This window comes from Quercus suber, unplaced genomic scaffold (genome assembly GCF_002906115.3).
Source record: "Quercus suber isolate HL8 unplaced genomic scaffold, Cork oak 2.0 scaffold_186, whole genome shotgun sequence".
Lineage (NCBI taxonomy): Eukaryota > Viridiplantae > Streptophyta > Magnoliopsida > Fagales > Fagaceae > Quercus > Quercus suber.
Window position 1 is genome coordinate 534,739 of NW_027069644.1, and position 17,020 is coordinate 551,758.

General features: G+C 34.9%; 1 protein-coding gene across 1 annotated transcript; it reads left to right on the forward strand.

Moving 5' to 3' along the window:
- Positions 1 to 4,803: 4,803 nt before the first annotated feature.
- LOC112001501 (uncharacterized) lies at positions 4,804 to 13,305 on the forward strand. The gene is made up of 9 exons (XM_024033665.2): positions 4,804 to 5,166; positions 5,729 to 5,909; positions 6,510 to 6,706; positions 6,830 to 6,880; positions 7,420 to 7,511; positions 7,799 to 7,863; positions 9,509 to 9,600; positions 12,633 to 12,737; positions 12,869 to 13,305. Exons 1-9 carry the CDS (start codon positions 4,870 to 4,872, stop codon positions 13,004 to 13,006), a joined length of 1,218 nt encoding a protein of 405 aa, XP_023889433.1. The 5' UTR covers positions 4,804 to 4,869; the 3' UTR covers positions 13,007 to 13,305.
- Positions 13,306 to 17,020: the final 3,715 nt, after the last annotated feature.

The window sequence follows — 17,020 nt, forward strand, 5'->3', positions numbered from 1 at the left end:
GCCAAGACTTAGGGTGTGTTTGCCAACAGATGTTTGTGCGTTTTGCCTATTTTTTGGCTGGTCCCACAGCACTGTTTATGGACCAGCCAACTTGTGAAAAATGCAGCAACGATGTTTTGTCTTTTAAAAATTATTTTGCTACAATGTTTCCAGTAATAAGTTTTCAGTTTTTAGCGAAATAAGCAATATTCAAGCAGATCTTTATTTTGGCCTGCATTTGTTCTAGAATATTTAGAGTTGTTTATCTCAACAGTTTATTTTTTGGGGGGAGGTGGAGCAACTGGAATAAATTGGATTTTTAACGATATTTCGTAGATTTCCTATTTGGGATTTGTGAGAGTGAATGGAATGGTAAAGAGGGAATTTTTATAATTAACCTTGCATGTCAGTTGTCTCTATGAGAGTTTGGGTAATTCTGTTCCTGCTCTGTTCTTGTGGGGAACAGATAAGTTTGTTCTCTAGTTTTTGTGATTAGTTTGTTGATAATTGTTTCTATTATTCTTGAGACTTCGGTATGGATTCTGATTTGGTGGAAGATCATTGGAAAAAGATTACGACTATCTCCTAACAAGGAGGATGCGGTGGAGTGTAATGTTGATCATTTTGATGGTTTAGAGACAAACGAGTAAGTAGCTTACGGATTCTCATTTCAATTTGGAGGACTTAAATATTCAATGAAGATGATGTGGAAGCCAAGATGAGGAACGTTTGCATATGAAGTTGGTGACAATTCATTTATTTGCTTTCAGTGGTAATGAAGACATGGAATGAGTGATCTCAACGATGGTAGTGAACGTTTGATGACCATTTCTTGCTTTTGTAAGCCTACAGTGAAGACACTCGTCCTTTTGAAGTCCATTTCACTAGGGTCTCTTTTTGTTTGTGTTTATAACCGACCTCTAAAGTGCATTATAAACTATAAAGGAGATGGGAATCAAGATTGGTGTCTTGTGAATATTATGATAGATGGCATTGGTTGGGATGATATTGTCGAGTTAATATCGCTTTTAACAGTACCAAGCCTCTACTCCGGGAAAGAAACACGCAATTTGGTGAATAAGCAGCTTGTGTGGAGTTTCAGTCCAAGGGGAATGCGCATTCAAACTAAGGTCCTCATTCCTCGACTGAATTCCAGTTTGGTGCATGGTTGCGAGCTAGCCTTACCAATGTTAAAAGCCCCCACATATTGTAAGCAATGCTGGAGTACAAAATTGGGCCTGTTTTGATGGAGCCGAAGACTCAATCATTGGTGATGGTTCTAAACAAATTGAGGAAGCCTTAATAGCAATTGAGCTTCTCTTAATCAATTATAAACCCAAAATCTAATTAGTAAAACTAAAAACCACCTGATATGAGACTCAAAACATGCCCGCACAACACACTCAAACAATCTAAACCAATGAAATTTGTACAATTTGGGGTATTACAATCTTGTCTGCTTTAATTTCTAACGTTTTTGTCAATGCTTGTTGTATTGTAGTGCCTCCCTCAAAGCCATATGATGTTGTCCAGTTTGCTTTGATACCATTTGTAATGGCTTAAGTAAAACGCTAGGCATATTTGAGCTTACATCCCAAAAGGACTGGTTAAGAATCAACTAGGTCAATCGTATAATAACTTATAAACTCAAGATACATCTAGTAAACAGGATAAGGAACTCAATAAGCACTTGCACAACACACATTAACAATCTATTCCAATATAATCCATACAACTAGTGATATCACAATGGTGGTTCTCCAACTAACGATTAAGGTGAGAGTTCGAAGACTTCTAGGAGGAAAAGCAGTATGGTGGCAAATTCGGGACTGAGAAAAATTGAAGTTAAATATAATGTGAAACAGTTGGAGATTATTGCGGTGAAGTTATAATGTAATTCACGGTTGGAAACTACAAACAAGGAGAATTTTAAATTGGGAGGGGACTACTCAACAACTCATGCAAACCCATGAATCATAGGATTTGACTACAAGTTTTTAACGTCACTCAAGCTATTGATATGGGACTAAGCTTAATCATCCATCTTTGTGCTGTTAGGGTTTTATTATGATTATTATTATTATTATTTACTACCAACGCGCACCCTTGGCGAGTTGGCGTGATGATCACTCTACAATTACAAGCTCTTGTGGGGCGGAGGGGAAGGACTGAAGTACAAGTTTTTAGAAGGGAATTTCACACATACACTTAGATTAGGCTATATGTGTACATAATGTAAACACCTATTCGGCTTAGCTCAAAAAAGATGGTGAGCATGCATAGGAATGGAAATTTTGCCCCGCCCCTCCTCACTTCACCCCACACGAAGGGCGAGATTTTAGCCCTTCACCATGGGGCAGAGCGGGAATGGGTTTAAACATTTTAGAGCCAACTCGCCCCGCCCCGCCCCGCATTGATGAGGGTTAAAATGTAATTTTTTCATACCTTAAAACCCTACTATTTAAACAAACATATCATTAGCTTATTTTATTTTACCCAACAATGCTTTTTGACTCTTTTTTTTTTCTCTGGCAGGGTTGGAAATGAGGTACCAATTTTAACATTTTCAAATGTCTTTATTATAAACAAATTTATATCCTATTGAATCATTGATTTTGTTTTATGAGATTTTTGTTTTTATTGTGATATTGTCATGTTAAACACTTTAATAATATTATTCAATTTTTGCTAAAAATTAGTTTGATTTGAAGGGATAAATTTATTTGTAATTTTAAGTATATTTTTATTAATGAAACAAGTTTTATTAAAAATCATTGTAATAGTTGTGGGAAAATTAACAAGAAGTAGAGTTTTACGGGATAGAGCAGGGCTTCACGGGGCCCCAAGGGGCGGAGATAGAGTAAGACAAAACCATGCGGAGTAGGGGCGAAAACCCTATCCTTTGGATCTGCCCCACCCCATTGCCATCCCCATGCATACTTGCATTTGATATATCTTACAAGATAATTAGAAGTTTAATTATTAAAATTAATTCTTTGGTTCAATGGAATGATGTAGAAGAAAAAATGTGACCGAGCTTTTGTTGATGATCCACAATGAACTCTAAATTTTTGGGACTAAAGTTTAGTTGTTGTTTTTGTTGTTATAATGTTTGTTTTCACAAAGTTAATTACTTAAATTCTTTCTCCTAAGTATTTTTTAAGCTGAATCAAGGTTTATCATTGAAAAATGAAGTTCCCTAAGAAATTTTGTGAATTTTTTTAATAATCACATGGAGAAACTCACCATAAAGGTGGTTATTTTCCTCTGACATTTTCTTTACCAATTTTTTTAAATAGAAAACTCATCCCTTTACTTCATTCAACCATATCGACAAGGTTTCTTTGCCAAAAACCTCATTTTGAAGCCGTTAAAACATCACTCCATCAAAGTTCATCACCTCAATTCACATAATATATAATATAGAAAATCAAACTCTAGCTTTCTAGGTAGTTGTTGGCCCCAATATTATCCTCTACATATATATCACTAGCTGCAACACATCTGATTCATACATATTCAGTAAGAGACATGAGTCACGTGGCTTATTATTTCAAGGGGAAGATTTGCAATATGATACTAACCTTGCAACTTAATGGCATGTTTGGATGTTTAAAAAAGGAGGGGGAGTAGAGTAGAGGGAGGGAGAGTAATGCAATTACCTTATTTGGAAGTTTTTTAAAAAATGATGGGGAGGGGTTTGGACTCCCTCTAGTCTCCCAATTTTAATTCCCCCAAATTGGAGAGATTTGGAAGGGGAGTAAAGTACATAAACTATTGACCAAGTAAATTACCTAATTTACCCTTATTATATTAACAAAATTACACAAGGGGAAGGGCTAATTACTCCCTTCCCCCTTACTAATTTTAAAAACATCCAAATAAGGTGGAGGTGAATCATTCTCCTCTATTTTCCTCCCCACTACTCCCCTTCCCTCTACTCCCCTCTACTCTCCTTCCACTCTAAACTTCCAAACAAGCCGTAAATTCTTTTACTCCTTAGACCCTAAGCATTTTGTGCATGAAGATGTGCTAATTAAGTTACAAGGTCTTTGACTACTTTTAATAAGCTTAATGGCATGTTTGGATGTTTAAAAAAGGAGGGGGAGTAGAGTAGAGGGAGGGAGAGTAATACAATTACCTTATTTGGAAGTTTTTTAAAGGATGAGGGGGAGGGGTTTGGAGGAGTTTGGAGGGGTTTGGACTCCCTCTTGCCCCCTAATTTTAATTCTCAAAAATTGGAGAGATTTGGAGGGGGAGTAGAGTACATAAACTATTGATTAAGTAAATTACCTAATTTACCCTTATTATATTAACAAAATTACACAAGGGGAAGGGCTAATTAATCCATTCCCCCTTATTAATTTTAAAAACATCCAAATAAGGTGGAGGTGAATCATTCTCCTCTACTCTCCTTCCCACTACTCCCCTTCCCTCTACTCCCGTCTACTCTCCTCCCTCTCTAAACTTCCAAACAAGCCATAAAGGACAAAATTAAGCCTGAATGATATTTCATAAGCAAAAATAGAACTAAAACTATACGGGTTTTTCCACTAAATTATAATAAATAATCATTTTTCATCCCTTAAAAAAATTGAAGTGGATAGAAGTATGGAACAATGAAATGAGTTACATTTTAAGTTTTGAGACACAAAATTTTTTATTATAAAATATAGGGATGAAAATATAACAAGTAATAAGAGTGAAATTTTTTTCCTTAAGGGCCTGGGTTTTTTTTTTTACAATTAATAAAAAAATAAAAATTTTCCAAAAAGAAAAAAAACCTCCAACAGTAGAGGGTATAAATGTTGCTAGTTTGAAACTCTAGTTTAGTTTAGTTAGGGTTTAAGGAAGGAATTGTCCAGTTGCAGTAGCAGTAGCAGTAGCAGAATGAGGTTCCTAATTTCAAGAACTAAAACCCTTTTTTACAACCAACTCCAACATTCCTCCTCGAATTCTCGATTCCTCAGAAACCTTCTTCACTCTTTTCATTTCCATTCCACTAACTCCAGTGACAGGAGCTCATCAATTGATCCTAACAACTATAACTACAATACTCTCGATGTCGATGATAACCGGGTTCCTGCCACTGTCATCACTGGTTTTCTCGGTTCCGGCAAGACAACTCTCCTCAATCATATACTTTCTTCTCAACACGGCAAGCGTATTGCTGTCATAGAAAACGAGGTACGTACCTTATCTAAGGGTTGCTTAGAATCATCACCAAGGAGATTAACATATTTCTCATTCAATAATAGTATTCTTAAAAAATAAACCACCTCGAGTATCTGTATAGAGCTTCCAGGGTTACAAAAGACTGTGACCCATGAAAGTCTTAACTAAAAATAATCTGAAATCTTATCCCTAATTAAAAAACTAAAAAAAAAAATAGATCCCTATTTGAAATCTAAATAAAAATGAAAATTTTAAAATAATCCAGTCCCATGAGATAAAAAAAATCTGAAATAATAAATTCCAAAATAATTTTGGTTATGCTCCCTGCATTAACTATGGAGACCTTCTGGTCTGTCACATATAGTTCCTATGTCAGAAGACTCAGATAGCGTAATTTGGTTAGAAGACTCATGTTAAGGAAGTGAGCATGCAAATATCTAGTGTTCTTTTACCTCCTTACTAGAGAGTTTATTTTTTTTTTAAATTTTTTATTATTAAAGGGCTGAGAATTATTTGCTGAGAGTGCTAAGGTTTTTCTTGTACTTTATTAGTAATCTGATTACTATCAATGCAGTTTGGTGAAGTGGATATTGATGGATCATTGGTTGCTAGTCATTCCTCTGTATCTGAAGACATTATCATGGTTAATAATGGTTGTCTATGCTGTACTGTGCGAGGAGATCTTGTTAAAATGCTTTTGAAGTTAGTAAAGGAAAAAGGGGACAAATTTGATCATATTGTTATAGAAACAACAGGTATTTTACATTAATTCCTTTGTAATGCCAATTATCATTTTTTATGTAAGCAGTGGGGGGTGGAGGTGTTATTTTATGTATTTACTCAAATTCTAAAATGATTGATTAGTATAGAGGTATCAATCTTGAAGCATAAGTTGAGTCTCATTTGGTATGAATTCCAAGTGGATCTTTCATCAAAAGAAGAAAAAAGATGAAAATTAGAACTTATTATAAAAAAGAAGATGAAAGGATATGTATATAAAAAAATCTTCGCCAGTTTTCTTTGTTGAATTTATAAACCTCATGTTCAACGGCTTCTTGTTCTTGGTCTTGAAGATTTGCTGAATAGCTCTTGTCATTCCTTTAGTATGATGTTATGCCATTTATTGATTTTTTTAAAAAGTAAATTTTGGCTCCAACAGGAGGGGGAAGGAGTGATTTGAACTAGTGACTCCACTTATGAGGCGTGGTCTTTAGCCGATTATGCTATCCCTTGGGTTTGTCTTTTATGGATGTTATTTTAGGGGAAAAAAAGAGAGGTGAAACCTGGAAGTTTACTAACTCCGTCAAGTGCAGGTACTGAAAGCTACTCTTTAATTCCTGGAATCTTTTTTGTAGGCCTTGCTAAGCCAGCTCCTGTTATAGAAACATTCTGTAGCGATGAACTGGTTTCACGTTATTTGAAACTAGATGGAGTTGTTACTTTGGTTGACTCGAAGCATGCCATGCAACATTTGAATGAAGTCAAACCAAGATTTGTAGTGAATGAGGCGGTAGAACAAGTTGCCTATGCTGACCGTATTATTTTCAACAAGGTGAATTTTGATTTGTTGCCTTGAAATGCTATGGTTCTAAGTTTTCTGTTGCGAAGAGATGTATGTCTAGAATAAAGCTACTTTGGCCGCCCAAATTAATTAGATTTTTTCCCATATTGGCAGATAGATTTAGTCGGTGAGGCTGAGTTGGAGGTACTGACTAAGAAAATCAAGGTAAGTTTTTCCGTTGGACATGAATGCTCTGTTTAGTTTGTTAAGTAGTGAGGGGCTGAGAAGTAGGAGAGAAGAGATACAGGTGGTAGGTTGTTTGGGATGGGTTGGTCCTTCTCGCCCCAGTTCAAAAGATGCAGGGTGGTTGTGGGTAGAGGATTCACTGGAAGCAAAAATTTAGGTTGGCTCCCCAGTGGAGAAATTAGAGTCATGTGATGTACTGATGTATCATGCATACTTTTTTGAAGATCACATTCTCATCAATCAAGAAAAGGAGTGCAAGGTCATTATAGATGAGAAAAGCGCGCACACACAAAAACACACCTTTTATGTGGGACATGATAAACTTCATAGTATGGTCTGATGTCATGAAGTTAAAATTAATAATTGGTGCTACATGGATTGGTAATATGTCATTTCTATCTGTACCATCTTTTAGTTGCAGCTTTTTTTGCTTTGTTTCATTGAGTTCTATGCATTACCTTTCTATCTAAGAGTTACTTTTATCTTACAACTTTTTCACTTTTGGTTCTTTGTGCCAGCATATCAATGGGCTTGCACAAATTAAGCTAGCTAAATTTGGATCTGTTGACATGGACTTTGTTTTGGGAGTGGGAGGATATGATCTTGAAAGGTTGTTGTCTAAACTGTTTCTGCCAGTAATCTAGCAATGTCAAAGTCTTCCTCTTGAATTTTATTTCTTCTTTGTAGTATTTCTTTGCAATTGAACCTACCCCTGTTTTATTGGACTTATGGTTTAGTTGAGCTGAGAATATTTATGTGCTTAACCTTCCCTTTTGTGTTTGTGCACATGTGCACAACTTTTGCTTGGCACTACCAAATTTGTAATGCACATTAATATTTCAATCAGTATGATTTGAACTAGTCTCTGATGATATGTCAAATGCCTTCATTTTGCAGATTTGACTCTGAAGCTCACCTAGATACTTCCTGTTCTGTGACTCATCAACATGAAGCCGGACATGGTAGCATCTTCTCTTTTCCATTCCTACTTTCTTTCCTTTTCCTTTCTTCAGTTTTCCTTAATAATAAGTGTTGTTAAGATGAAAGTGTTTAGGGTTTGATATGTCAACCCTAACACATAAAATATTATTTATATATAAAGAAGTACAATGACATTACTGTTTTGCCCCTAGTTTAAACTCATAGCCTAATTTTGTTTTTTAAAATTTTCAATTATAATTTTATTTCTTTACCTTGCTTGGGAACTTGTAATTAATTTCATATATTAGATTGCAAATGGTTGTTTCTACTTTTAGTACATAATGGCATCATCGATCAGTTGTAATTAGGATGATGAGCTGTATGGTGGTTGTAAAATGTCACATGACAGGTTTTGTTAGATTATCCATTAGCATTTAGTTCTAATTTCTTTCTTTAGACATCTTCAAAGAGACAAGTTCTACTTTCTTTTGTTGTATTTTGGTTTTTGATGCAAGACCAGTTTTATGATCAAAATTGGCTACCCACCCATGGTGGATGGGGTTGCACTTTAAACCCATGGGTGAGTGCCTTCCATGTGAGGGGCTGTCCATGCAGTTCAATCAAATTTTAAATTCAAAGATAGCATGTCTACCCATCCATAGTGGATGTGCTTTACCTGGACAAACCATAACAGCCGTGTCCTTTGCATGTAAACCTCAGGAATTTCCACTCAAATTAAACCACTTTAATGCCCCACTTGGTAACAAGCATGCATGACTATGCTCGGCAGTATTTTGGTTTGTTTTATGTGTTTTGGTTCCTATTTTCTCATCTGGATGATGTTTGGACAAAAATCTAGTTTCTAGTGTTAAGGTCCATATTTAAAAAAAAAATAAAAAATTGTATACACAGATATTGAGAAAGTTGAATGGTACATTATCCGGATGGTGAGGCCAATCTGGAGCCTCATTTATCATAAGAAGCTTCTGATATCGGAGTCTATGATTACTTGTTTACTGTCTTGACTAAAGTCAATAGGAAGAACATGGATTATCTTCTTTGACTATTTATTAGAGTTTCGGAATTAACTCTTTAAAATCAGTTTGCTACTAGCAGAGAGTATGTTCAAGCAGTTGCATGACATTCTACATAAACCCAGAGATCTCTTGATTTCAATAACAATTAACTTTTCTCCTAAGCTAGGCCAAATTTTTGGGAAAGCCTAGTCTGAAAATTGAAAATTTAGACAATTAAAAGACGAAAAAAATATCAAAAGCTGCAAAAAATTTATAAATAATTTAACCAGACTATTTCATATTGATAATTAATTAAAATCAATTTTAGTCATATAAGATTCCTTTACTTTCTCCTTTGTTGGGGCCCACAGCTTTAACTGTTTGATATATGAAACATTAAACACAGTTGGAAAAAAAAAATAGGATAGTTATGAGAAGAGGCTGATTGGGATTGGGGATTGTGGATGAAGACGTATCGTTGGTGGTTTTAGATTTTAAAATATGATTTTCTTCATTGTAGTTCTTTTATTGTTTCATTATATTATTCATATTCCTTTTTCATGCTGGACTTCACTTTTTACCATGATCTTTTTTCTCTCCAAAGTGACTCAAAAATATTTTCCTCTGAATTAGTTTTAATACATTTCATCATTTTGGGTGGATGTTGCAGGACACCACGCAGGGCATCACCACGATCATGCTCATGATTCTGCTGTCTCTAGTATCAGTATAGTTTCTGAAGGAACTATTGATCTTGATGAGGTAATTTTTTTTTTCTTTTCTTTTGGTTTTTCATGTTTATTTATGTCACTTTGCTGTTTCTATACAAACCCGAAGTCTTCTGAAAGCCATTGACTTGAATTTTATACCTCTAAGCTGTTGAGGAATAATTAAAATAAGAAATGATGGCAAACTAGTTGAATATGAATTATAACCCAACTCCCTCCTCCCCACCACACAACACCCCCCCCCCCCAAAAAACACGTACAACACACGCACACAAAAGAACGTTCTTTGTAGAAGTTAGTTGCAATATTTAATGTGTAAAGGTGCTACACAAATCCTTGTTTTGCCATTCTGCATATAAGTTGCTTGATAGACTGCCTAACTGCCGGAGTCATTAGTTAATTTCCCTAATTGTCTGGATGAATATGTTTAAGGCTTACCTATCTAACTTCTTGGAATCATCTAATGATTAGTGTTATTTCAATAATTCTGTTGATATGCAATGTACAAATGTCAATTTGCATGGGTTTTAACTGAATCAATATCCTATCACCAATGGTCCACTTGGATAGTAATACGGATAATACGGTTAGTTCGCTAGGGTGGGCCTATGAGGAACAATCACACATATGGGTGTAATGCCCGCTCAACCAGTATAATGTAAGGTAGCCTACCAATCAGGCTGGGCCTAATTTTTGCATGGGACAAGCAAAATGAAGTCAGCCTACCCAAAAGAAATATGGTTCCTATTGGGATGCTGAGAGTCATATATATATATATATAGAGATAGAGAGAGAGAGAGAGAGAGAGAGAGAGAGAGAGAGCAAAGAGGGCTTTCTATCTCAATATATAAATAACAAGAGAATAAAATGGCTGTGGGGCATACTGACCCCAGCACACCCAAATTAACACAGTGGGAATATAAGGAGAAAAGAACTATCTATCTCTACTCATATTAGATCCAGCAGTAAAACTCTCTCTATCTCAAGTGTTAAAATGTGTTTGCTAACTGCAAATTACAACACTGGTTTAAGCAAGTATATTGGTCTTATCTCTGCACTGTACAGCAACTTTTTGCTTCAGCTGTACCAACTACTTAAACATAAAACCTTGATAAAGTTCTTCCACTCCTCTCTTGACATAGGGCAAATATGTCAAGAGAATTTGTGGATCTAAGGTTTATAATTGTTGAAGAAAGGGTTATAGGGTTATGTTAGGAATTAAAAGGTGGTTTGATGAGTTATTTGATGGTTATTTGGTTGAAGAAAGCATATGGCCATTTAGGGTTTTGATAGGTAAAAGAAAAGGTTTGAAGTGGGGTTGTAAGGGAGAAAACAGAGCGGTCTTTATGGTCTTTAGGGGCTGTATGAACAACAGTACCTGTGGACAATACCATAAGAAAGAGAAGAAGAAGAAGAAAAGAGAGAGAAGGGAAATAATGGAAACATCACGCAGAGGCTAACATGTCTCAATGCTCAAAAACTCAATAATTTTATTAATCAGCTTTATCTCCTTTAAATACATTGAGCATAAATATATATAAAGACTCTTTCTTGCCCTAGTAGAATTAGAAACCGGCCTAGTAGTATTAGAAACTCCTAGTTTGACTAGTAAACTGAAAAGCTAAATAAATGACTAAATCGATCCCAAAGAAAATAAAACCTAAGATAGTTAGGGTATGTTTGTTTGGTAACTATTTTTTTTTCCCTTAGTTTTTGTTTCCAAAAATAGTTTTTTATTTTCTAGACTAGAAAACTTGTTTGGCAACCCAAAATGAACAGAAAACAAAAATTGTTCACAAAACTCAATTTGTGAAGAAAATTGAAAACGTGTGAAAGACTGTTTTCAATTTCTATTTTTGAAAACCCAATGAAAACATGCACTTACTTTAATGAATTCGTCCCCTTTAAGGAGTTAGCACTAGTGTTCAAATCCTAGTAATAACAAATTTTAGTATTTTTTTTTTCTCACTCTTCTCTCACACAAGATATTTTTTCTCTTTATCTTGCACTCTATTCAATGATTCTAAAGAGAATCACCTTATAGGTAGGAAGATCCATGACTTCTTCTTCTTCACTACGTCTTGAGAACCATGACTCTCTCTCTCTCTCCTTCCCAAATTTTGAATAGATCTATGTGGGAACTTCACTTTTCAACTTCTTACCTCCATAAATTTACAAACCCAAAGGATATCTCTAGTTTTGATCTAGACTTGAGACAAGTTGTGTACAAAGGAGCTCCGCTACAACTTATCTAGAGTTGAGACAAGTTGTGTACAAAAGGATATCTCAATTTTCTATATTTTTTTTTTATTTCAACTGGCCAAACATGTTTTTGATTTTAAAAATACAAGAAATTGTTTTTTCTTTCTATTCCCAAAAACAAAATTTTGAAAACAAAAAGCAAAAACTGTTACAAAACATAGCCTTAGGGTATGTTTAGCAACTGTTTTTTTTTTCCTAATTTTTTCTGTTTTCAAAAACCATTTTCTATTCTCAAGAACAAAATACTTGTTTGGTAACTCAAAATAGACAAAAAAACAAAAACTATTCCCAAATCTCAATTTCCTAAGGAAATTGAGAACAGCTAATGACCACCATAAATAAATTACCATACGTAGTTGCTATAATGGTCAAGGAATAGAAATTTGCACGGCAAATCTATAATTTAAAAAATAAAAATAAAAAATTTTAATTTTTTATCCTGTAAAAAGAAACCTTGGAAGAGGCTATTGGACTTGTTTTTGGCCAATGGTGCATGCTTATTTGCTGTCTGTCAATGTAGCAACTAGCAAGTATTTTCGCAACTGCGTACTGGTGAAGGGAAGATCCTTCATTCTCACACTTATATTTTTCATGTTCCTCGTCTTTTGTTAGATCGAATGGAACCTCCTTCACATAAACAGGAGTTGGAGGTTAAGGTCAAAGGTTCAATCCAGTATTGATTCATGAGTTGTATTTGCTATATATGTGTATATATATATATAAACACTATTTGCTTCTCTCTAGGGTTACCTTTGATTAATCTAATAATTAATTTTCCTTCTTAAAATTGGTTGACTATTCCAGTTTGATGATTGGCTTGAAAGACTGATTGAAGAAAAAGGAGAGGACTTGTACAGAATGAAGGGGATTTTGTCTGTTAGTGATTCTGACCAACGTTATGTTTTTCAGGTTCTTATTCCCTTTACCATACTATTCCTTTCATTATCAAATGAGTATATTTATAATAAAAAAATTGTGTTGCAGGCTTTCATTTCTTTTCTAATTTTTCTCCACCTTCTATGGTGCTGTTACCTTTTCAGGGGGTGCATTCTACATTGGATGGCTGCCCAGGCAAAACCTGGGGACCCAATGAGAAGAGGATTAACAAAATCGTGTTCATAGGAAGAAATTTGGATGAATTTTCCCTAAGAAAGGGTTTTAAAGGTTGTCTAGCATAAGCTATTGGTATATGCCAAATAATTAAACAGTGGATAGATGCTGGAACACAAAACAAAATGAGGCTTTAAAGAATCAGAAATGCATAAATACATGGTCTCTGATGACGAAATGATTCATGAGAGAATTTTCACCGATGTATATTAGTTGTGCATTTTATGTCAAAGCTGTCAAAGAATTTATAAAATTGCTAATGTGTAGCAGAACTGTTTATAAACTCTTGAACTTTTTGCCATTAACTAACAGCTGTGGGATAAATCTTATAGCCCTCCATTGGCGAAATATAATCTAGCTTTCACTATTGCATGATTTTCATATTATGCCAAATTCTTGAGAATGTCAAAAGGTGGCACTTCTTCTGGAAACCCAAACTAACAATGTCCTGTGTATTTTATTTTGTCATCTTTAGTCCCAGGTATAGATCTCCAGAATAAATATATAGGTCTTTAATGGTCATAAGTTTGACGAATAGTTAATATATTGACGTCAATGCTGTGCCTGTCAAGGTAGCGATGATATTGTACTGTCTTCTAGGTTTTAATAAGTAATTGATTTAGAATTTGGGACTTTCTTGTGTTCACACTAACGCTATCAATAGTAGGTAAGCTTGTAAATGAGTTGTGTACTATAGTATTGATTAAGTAATACGGAAAAAAAAAAAAAAAAAGAAAGAAAGAGGAAAAAAAAGCCCTCTCATTCTCTCCCACTTTTAATAGATGAAACCTTGCAAATAAAAAAATCTTAGGATCTAGAAACAGCCACACCAAATCTAATTCATTTTAGCATCACTTACCCTACATAAAAAGTTGCCTATAATCCATTTTAGCACCACTTATTCCACATAAAAAGTTACCTAACAAAGAGTAGAGGTCCTAAAAAAAAATAAAAAAAAATATGGCAACGTTATTTTGCGAATAAAAAAGTTGGTCGAATTTTGGGCGAAAATGCCTCTCAGCAAATTACAGGCAATGATTTTTGACCGAACAAAAGGTTAGCACTTTCGCTTAAAAAATTGCACATGGCATAATTAGAGGTCCTAACCGAAAAAAAGGTTAGCACTGTCGCTCAAAAAATTGGACATTGCATATTTAGAGGTCCTAAAATAAAGGTCGGCATTTTCGCTATGACTGCCCTAAATGGCAATGCGTGCTCTCCACACATGTGGATAGGGCGGAAGGGAAACGGGAACATGCATCCCTCCTCTCTTCCCTTTTTGAGAATGATGTATGGTGGGTGTAAATTATGACAGTGAACCATTTTTTTATTATAGTTTAGAAGTCACCACTAACCATTGGGTTTTCCTAGGTATGATTGGTCACTTAACTCTATTTAATTTTATTATCAATCATAGGTTAAGAAAAGGTAAAATTTTCCTTATCTAAATGGATGATAAATAATCTTGATTCTTATTCAGACGTCTGGTTACGGAAGTTGTTAGAAACCCCACAACACTTGTTGTGAGATAGTCTTTTGTTTTGGTAAAATCTTAATTTTTGGTCACTGACATATAAAATCAAGCTATTAAGTGTAACTTTTGACGCTTAATGAATTTGGGCTTTTGAGGTTTGATTTGGAAAATGTGTGTGGCCTTCACCAATGTTTTGCTAGCACATTGGAAATTCTATTAAATTTTTGTGATGAAAATCCAGCGGCATTTCATTTTATTTTCGAGGCAAAAATCCAGCAGAATTTCATATTAGGTGCGTCGTGGCACACACAACGTAATCCTCACAAAGCTTTTGTAGTGAAAATATAGCAAGAAGTTGCACTATTTTCATAGCGAAAATCCGATAGAGTTTCACATTCGGTGCACCTTAACGCACTTGCAGGATTTCACATTAGTGTACACTATGTGCACCAATATATTCGGTCAAAGGCACACCGAGGTGCACCTAAATACAAAGCACGTGGTGCACGTCGTATACACAGTGAAACCACATGTCAGTAGCTGACATGGATATGGGTAATCACACACGTGGTACATCATACACCCAATAAAGTATGAATATGAATCTACAACACTAAGCGTTGAATGCATACCACAATCCAAGGTCAAGAAACATTCATGATTAGAGAGAGGTTATTATCTAATTGCTGATGTCTGTTAGGACATATGTGGAACTTGTTAGAACATATAAAAAAAAAAAAAAAAAAAAAAAGAGGAAAAAAAAGCCCTCTCATCCTCTCCCACTTTTAATAGATGAAACCTTGCAAATAAAAAAATCTTAGGATCTAGAAACAGCCACACCAAATCTAATTCATTTTAGCATCACTTACCCTACATAAAAAGTTGCCTATAATCCATTTTAGCACCACTTATTCCACATAAAAAGTTACCTAACAAAGAGTAGAGGTCCTAAAAAAAAATAAAAAAAAATATGGCAACGTTATTTTGCGAATAAAAAAGTTGGTCGAATTTTGGACGAAAATGCCTCTCAGCAAATTACAGGCAATGATTTTTGACCGAACAAAAGGTTAGCACTTTCGCTTAAACAATTGCACATGGCATATTTAGAGGTCCTAACCGAAAAAAAGGTTAGCACTGTCGCTCAAAAAATTGGACATGGCATATTTAGAGGTCCTAAAATAAAGGTCGGCATTTTCGCTATGACTGCCCTAAATGGCAATGCGTGCTCTCCACACATGTGGATAGGGCGGAAGGGAAACGGGAACATGCATCCCTCCTCTCTTCCCTTTTTGAGAATGATGTATGGTGGGTGTAAATTATGACAGTGAACCATTTTTTTATTATAGTTTAGAAGTCACCACTAACCATTGGGTTTTCCTAGGTATGATTGGTCACTTAACTCTATTTGATTTTATTATCAATCATAGGTTAAGAAAAGGTAAAATTTTCCTTATCTAAATGGATGATAAATAATCTTGATTCTTGGATTCAGACGTCTGGTTATGGAAGTTGTTAGAAACCCCACAACACTTGTTGTGAGATAGTCTTTTGTTTTGGTAAAATCTTAATTTTTGGTCATTGACATATAAAATCAAGCTATTAAGTGTAACTTTTGACGCTTAATGAATTTGGGCTTTTGAGGTTTGATTTGGAAAATGTGTGTGGCCTTCACCAATGTTTTGCTAGCACATTGGAAATTCTATTAAATTTTTGTGATGAAAATCCAGCGGCATTTCATTTTATTTTCGAGGCAAAAATCCAGCAGAATTTCATATTAGGTGCGTCGTGGCACACACAACGTAATCCTCACAAAGCTTTTGTAGTGAAAATATAGCAAGAAGTTGCACTATTTTCATAGCGAAAATCCGATAGAGTTTCACATTCGGTGCACCTTAACGCACATGCAGGATTTCACATTAGTGTACACTATGTGCACCAATATATTCGGTCAAAGGCACACCGAGGTGCACCTAAATACAAAGCACGTGGTGCACGTCGTATACACAGTGAAACCACATGTCAGTAGCTGACATGGATATGGGTAATCACACACGTGGTACATCATACACCCAATAAAGTATGAATATGAATCTACAACACTAAGCGTTGAATGCATACCACAATCCAAGGTCAAGAAACATTCATGATTAGAGAGAGGTTATTATCTAATTGCTGATGTCTGTTAGGACATATGTGGAACTTGTTAGAACATATGTTATTATAAATTGGCTAATCCTTTGAAAAAATGCACTTTACTTATAATTAGGTAGATTTAGGATGTGTTTAGTACTTCAAGGAACAAGAGTTCAAGTCTAGTATTGAAGCCATACAAGTCTGTGCAAGAAACAAGTGAAGAAGTGCTGTTTATTAAAACTCGACGGATAGCTCGACAAATAATATCTATCGAGGTTTAATGCTAATACTCAATAGCTGCTTGACAGAAACAATATCTATCGAGAATTACTAAATTCAAATTTCCAGATCTATTTTCATGCATATCCAAATTTATTTATGTAGAGTTCCTTTTCTCACAACCCTAGACATATATAAGGATTATTTTAAGGGCTGTCAAAGGTGATGCAAAGGTTGTTGAAATTGTTGTTGCACG